Consider the following 7,011-nt stretch of genomic DNA (forward strand, 5'->3'; position numbering starts at 1 on the left):
AGCCTTCAGAACTTTGTCTCTTCTCCTACAGGACAAAGTTAGACTGTTTCCATACATCTTCAACTCCTTTGGTTTTGGCGCSTGTGCATGYATCTGCTTGGTAACRCTTGCTACAAACACTGTTTWGCCTRCTTCTGATGGTATTGCTATTTTGGGGGTGCAGGAMAGTAAGGAAGCACATGCAATATGCCGAGACCACAATATTTCTAGTTCAAACTCAGCTCACATTCCTTGAGGAATATCCTGCCTCCTGGAGCTCTACTGGATGCAAAGGAGAACAGCTGCTGCATCCACCAGGGCTACAAGGGTATTTTCTTACTGCCCCATTGAAAGGGAGRAAAATGGAGACAGCCGTAGGCCCTRTCATCTGAAGCTTTCCCTTGAAAATAGAATTAAGGAAGATGAGTTCTACCCAAAAGACTAATGACATCTTTAAATCCCTTCTGTAAGGGACTAAAAGGCCTGCATTATTACAAGCAGTTATGTCATATGGTTCCACACAAAGGGATCAAGAAYCTCCACTTTAGAGCTAAAAGCATCTGAAAATTGACATATATACTTCAYCACTTTCACACTAAGCCTATGGTACAAGGCACAGTGTCCTTACCCTTCTGTCAGCATTACCCCACACTTGCTATCCCACAGGATAAGGGAGCACAGTCATCCTATTTGATAACTTTTCTCTAGGCCCACCCCACACTGCACAATATCACCCCAATCCTTCACCCTGCACAGTACCTGCCTTACACCCGGCAGCCCCATGGATCTCCTCACATCTAACATCTGCACAGCCCAACTTCACAGCTAGAGCCTCCACGCACTCTGCAGAAAACACTCCCCCAATTTCTAGCATCTGRTTGGTGCTGAAACCCTCATTTCCCTCTCATATAGAGCATTACCCAGGCAGTCTCAGGTCACTGCCACCTTTATAGGTGACTTGAGCACTTAAGGTTTGTAAACTTGGAATATCTCGGGCAGAGCAGCCAGCCAAAGAACTGCAAATTATCAGACCTTGTGCGAGAGCAGCAAAATCTGGAAGAACACACACAAGGAAAGAAAAGGACATTCATGCAATCACATAGGATGTGGTCACAAGCCATATATTAAGACATTCAGATCCCATTAAAAAAAAAAAGAAGAAAAAAAAGGCAGAATAAGTTAGGCATTCGTGTACCCTCAAGCTGTTCCATGATCTCATTCCTCAGATGGCAGGAAACTTTCTAGTTTCCAGCTCAGATTTATTTTTCACCCACTTCATACCCATTTGTTCCTCTGCCAACATTGTCTTCTAGCTTACACAGTTATTTTCCCTTCCTGGCATTTATCTTCCTGATATGCTCTGCACTTCTGTTCACCTCTCAAAAGCCAGTCATATGTACAAATCACTGAAAGTTGTATGGGGCCATCCTTAAGATAACCTTCAGAGATTACTCTACTCAAGACAGCCAGCACAAATAATTGCCTACCAAGAGGAAAGGACCTTTGACATCTCCAACTAACATGTACTTAATAGCTTTTACACTTAACAAAGGTAAAACAAAAACTCAAATGCTTGCCAGGGTAAGTTACTACAGCACAGATGCTTCTCATGCTGGAAAAAAAAGGAAAGAAAGATGTACAAATAGTCATCCTACTTAATGCCTTTCAGTAGTGCAAATACAGCAATATTGAATACTACATGAAAACTTAAGCTGGAAAATAGAAGAAATTAAAGTTATATATTGCAATAAAAAATATCATCTATGAGATTCATTGGAAAAAGCACCATAAACCAAAACATCAGTTGGTAGCTGAGGGGCACATTTCCACAACATTCATACAAGTTACCACRCATATTTTGCCTTTTATGTTTGCCCTGTAGGAAGAAATCCTAAGATGCATATATTATAAATATTAATAGTGCAACATAACTTATTCTGCATCTCAGTTTTGCCCACACTAGCTGGAACATGGAGTAGTTGGTATTTGCAGACTTCTGCTGTTGGTGATGTTTCGGTTTAGCAACAAGGAGATGAAAATTTATTGCCTTTTCACACTTCTGCAAACTAGGGAATCTCAGAATTTGCCATACCTGAATAAAGTGTCAAYGTACAGACTGCACACGTTTTCTTGGAATTAAGAGTTTAAGATGTCAGGATAAATTTTTGCAGCACAAGGAGGAGACAATAGATTAATAACCCTTTTCCACAGAATGGAAGAAACTTTTTAGTGACCATTAAATTTGTGGAAGAGGAAAAAAATAATTCTAATTTCTATTGCACTAATACAGTATTAAACAATGTAGGAGTAGACAGTGCATGATAGTGAAAGCCACTRCTTCCTTAAAAAAATGGTTATAGAACAGGAGATACTATTCAAGAGGCACATATCCATTCAGACTATCCTTTTTAGAAGGATAAAGGGAGCCTTGAAGTGAGATTTCCAACCACCTGCGATAGAAGCATAGAATTTGACCTGTGAGGGCTTCTTAACAAGCTTTTAAACAAAGGGAACTTTTAAATAATGCTTAGCTGCTTAAAGATTATTTTTCATAGACCAGCTACTTCAAAATACCTGATCATCTGTTATTGGAATAGAGACAAAATAATTTGGTTTGTTGCGTGGGCGTTTCTTAGACTCTTCTTGCCCCAGGTCTTCCTGTTGGTCTTGCAGACTTTTTGGCTCTTCCTGGATTTGGATATCACCTTGCTCCAGCCTTGCCTCTGCAGCTCTTTGACTTTCCTTTTGTGGCAGAAGATCTGCTTTCAGTTCTTGCTCCTGGCTCTGGTTCTGCAGCTGCTCCTCTGTCACCATCCCATCCACGCCTGCCTTTTGGATGCTAATCTCCTGAAGCTGCATTACTTCCACTGTTTCCTCTTCTTGGTACTCACGCTGGAGTTTTATTACTGCTCCTACCTGGTCCTGCTCTTGGCTCTGAACCCCCTGTGACACCAGCTCTGCCACAGCAGATTCCCTCTCATCTTCAGATCTTGCCATTGAGTCTTCTCGATTTTGTTTTGATATCTGCYGCTCTCCATTCCCCAGCATTTCCTCACCTTGGTCCTGGACACCGGTTACCTCTTCTTGATCATGGCGCAGCTGCAGCTGCACAGTCACCTTGAGGCCAGCTGTTCTTTGGCCCTGTTGCTGTACCTGCACAGTAACCTGCGGGATCACTGGTCCCAAGTCTTGCTGCTGTAACTGTACCTGCACAGTCACCTCTGGAGCCTCCCACCCACAACTCAGCTTCTGAGGCCGCACCTGCACAGTCACCTCTGGGGCCTCCCACCTATGGCTCAGTTTTTGAGGGCACACCTGTACGGTCACCTCTGTAGCCTTCCCACCGTTGTCCACTTGCTGTGGTCCCATATTTGGGGCCATGCCTCCTCCTTGCCCCATCTGCCCCTGTGGATGCATATGCACATTGTCCCCACAGGGTGGCCAGCTGTGGGCCAGAGGCTCAGGCAGTGCTTCTGAGACACTGCCTCCTCCTTGCTCCAACTGCACAGGTGAGCACACTTGAGATCCCTCTGGACTTTCATCCACTTGAGCCTGCCTCAGGGCCATCTCTTGATGTCTATTCCTGCACAACTCTCGTTTTACCACCTTCATCCTACGACACCAAAGCTTTTTCCGCCCAAGCTGAGGCTTCACCCAGATCCTTCTCTTCTTTCTTCGGGTCTTGAAGTCATTTTTTAGAGGAACTGGAAAACAAAGAAAAAGCCCAGCAGCTAGTAATATAAAGAGCTACCTACAAATAGGTTTAAGCTTATTCTGGATTCAGSTCTGCAGTTTGACTCACTACAAGCAGCCCCAATTAAGTCAACCAGCTGATTCCAAAAAAGGCTTACCTCTGCWGTCAGCCACAACCTCTAATATTCTGTGGGCTCTGGGTAGTCACTACCTCACTCTTGGCTTCTATCCTTTGTTTAGATTTCACATACTTTAAGATGGGAATATACACTTCATAGTGCATAGCAGCATAGAAACATGGGCCTTACCAAGGGACTGCATGTGCAATACTTCAAATTAGTTACCTATCAAGAACCAGTATAATAACCTGAGTCAATGACTCAGAGATTGAATATTGTCAAAATCAAGTTTACCCACATAGCTTTAGTTGCCTTTAAGAGACATGAGACRATCTAATCAGGCCAGTACACATTGCTTTCTTTCCCCTCCCCTCCCCTCTAGATCTACTACATACACAGTGTACCTTCTAACTCAAACTTCTACCGTATCYCCTTTTAATCTTAATATCTCCCACTCATCTTATCTCATTTCCCTCTCTACAGCCAAGTTGCATGCTTCTCTCATTCACACTGTCTGGAAACAAGCAGAGAAGGCACTGAAAGCCCAAGGAGATTTTTGTTACTGGTTTTGGTGGCAAATGCCATAGAAGTCCAGAGGGCCAACAACAAATATTCTGCATTAGTCACTGCAGTTCTCAGGACAYAAAACATCCTCAGGCACTAGCTGCATTGAGCATGAACACCACTTCACAGACAARATATCCTGAGCAAATAAGTTCTACAGACCAAACAGGATTCATTCTTGCAGGCAAAATACTTCAGAACCAAGATTACAACCATGCTTAACTTCAAGTCCTTCCAAGTCATGGCAACAATGGGCCTTTCCCTGAAGCTACAAAAATGTAGGCAGATAATATATTTTTCATAGACCTGCTCTCTAAGGCAACCAAAGAGTTTATTCAAAGTTCGCAGGAAAAAACAGAACTCAYACACACAAAACCCACATCCATGAAAAGATAAAAATTGAACAGACAGTCTGAAAAATTCAAAAGTTAAATATTTTAATGTTAGTCAATCCAAACCAAGGTAGTATATCTATATCCCTATATTTAAAAAGCCTACTTTTTATAGTCAGGTAAATATGAGGAGCTTAAACCTAACCCAAATTCATATGAAGATTACACTTCAATGCAATAGATAAAATGCTTATGGAAAAGGAAGGATCCACCTCTGGAAAGGAAGTAKTGTGGTCAAACTAATAAATCAGCTGTTACCCATGGTATTTGACTCTGAACTAAGAGAAGATTAAATACTCTTCTAGAAAAGATAAAATCAGGACTGTCAAGTACCTGCTCAACTAGTAGCTGATCTTTAATCAAAGACAGAATCTAGCATATTAGTTCACAATGGAATAACACTAAACTTACTTTCAAATATCTCCCTGATGTCAGCTTTGACAAAGGGAAGCTCTGCCATTGCTGTCATATCTTCACTGTTCATATGAAGAACTGGAAGAAGAAAACAATATTAAAGTCTTCCAGGCAGCCCATTCCAACCATTAACTGCTACATGACGTGCATGTATTTTTCTGGGGTGCATTAGGAAGAGTGTTGCCAGCAGGTTGAGGGAGGTGATCCTGCCCCTCTACTCAGCCCTGGGGAGGCCTCATCTCGAGTACTGTGTCCAGTTCTGGGCTCCCCAGGACAGGAGAGACATGGAGCTACTGCAGAGAGTCCAGCGTAGGGCTACAAAGATGATCAGAGGGCTGGAGCACCTGCCCTATGAGGAACGGCTGCGAGAGCTGGGCCTCTTCAGCCTGGGGAAGAGAAGACTGAGGGGGGATCTCATCAATGTGTATCTGAAGGGAGGGTGTCAAGGGGACAGGGACAAACTCTTTTCAGTTGCCCCATGTGACAGGACAAGAGGCAATGGGCAGAAACTGAACCACAGGAAGTTCCGCCTGACCATGAGGGGGAATTTCTTCCCTGTGAGAGTGATGGAGCACTGGACCAGGTTGCCCCAAGAGGTTGTGGAGTCTCCTTCTCTGGAGATCTTCAAGGCTCGCCTGGATGCAGCCATGTCTAACATGCTGTAGGTGACTCTGCTGAGTAGGGAGGTTGGACTAGATGATCTCTGGAGGTCCCTTCCAACCTTACTGATTCTATGATTTTTAAAGTATTTGTAACAAGACAGCAGCTGCTGAGACACCACTCCACTCTTCTGCCTTCWCCACAGTCAAGCTACTTGAAAAAGCAAAAACCTTTTGCTCTTTCAGAAGTCACCACATACGTTAAACCTCAAGTCTTAGTAAGTATAGTATACTATTTCAATCAAATTCAGAGAACACTGCATATAACTTCTTTGTAAACAAACATTTAGTGGYATGCAGAACCATCACACAATGTTTAGAAACACTTGTGAAAGAGGRGCTGCTCCTACTGGGAGTATAGCAGGCATCATCCTACCAGAAYTTTGTAAACACCACCAAAATCTGTCTTAGTGGTGACACATAAAGGAGGCACAATGAAAGCAGAAGTTGAGAAGACTGCTTTTCACGATCAGCTTGAGTTGCTAGGTGGAAACTCGTTAAAGCATGTAACAGCTTGCTACAACAGATAATGAGCTGCCATAGTGGTAGATATTCTGTTGTTTTGTTTGAGGGCTTGTTTGTTTTTAAAGCTAATGCTTACATGATATAGAGTTGCCTGTATTTGTACCTGTACAGTAGCCCTCAGTGGGGATTGTGCAGACTCTCGGCASTGTAGCAAAGATAGGTATGTGACTGCTCAAGCTGAATGCAAAAGCAGTGTACAGGAAGTTTCAATGTCCTTTACAAGGTAATTGATATTTTTTTGTTATTCAAAACATAGTATCTAAGTAGTCTTGTCAATATTATACAGTTCTTGTCCTGCATGATATTGGTCTCTTAAACCTATATTGCTTCATGTGCACCTGACTACTATAAAGTTTCCTGTTGAAACTTCCACTACATAAAAAGTATCAGAGATGCAACTGTTACCTGGTCATCCCTGTGCTATAAATTCATGGATTCCTCACAGCCATTGTGTGGCTGTCTAGAACTGATAAAAAAAACACACCCTACAACCCTGAGAGCTAGCARCATCCCAGAGGGCTCAGCCTCACCAAGATCCCCCAGCCACCGTGCTACTCTGTGCTCAGTAGACCCATTTAGCTCCCATGGGAGCATTACATTCTTGTCCATCTGCAAGACACTCCAGWATGAGGCAGGTAGCTAGAAAAAGCAAATGAATGTTGTAGT

General features: G+C 42.9%; 1 protein-coding gene across 1 annotated transcript in view; it reads right to left on the bottom strand.

The window, feature by feature from the left end:
• LOC146587590 (uncharacterized) overlaps nt 1-5,231 on the bottom strand; it is a 19,329-nt gene extending 14,098 nt beyond the window's left edge. Inside the window, exons 1-2 of the mRNA XM_085319277.1 lie at nt 5,159-5,231; nt 2,554-3,683 (exon numbers count right to left, since the gene is read on the bottom strand). Of these exons, the coding sequence (XP_085175403.1) occupies nt 2,554-3,683; nt 5,159-5,231 (1,203 nt within the window). The remainder of the gene's footprint in view (nt 1-2,553; nt 3,684-5,158) is intronic.
• Nucleotides 5,232-7,011: the final 1,780 nt, after the last annotated feature.

The sequence above is a fragment of the Rhea americana genome, unplaced genomic scaffold, assembly GCF_003343005.1.
Source record: "Rhea americana isolate MKP2758 unplaced genomic scaffold, rheAme1 scaffold_58, whole genome shotgun sequence".
NCBI lineage: Eukaryota > Metazoa > Chordata > Aves > Rheiformes > Rheidae > Rhea > Rhea americana.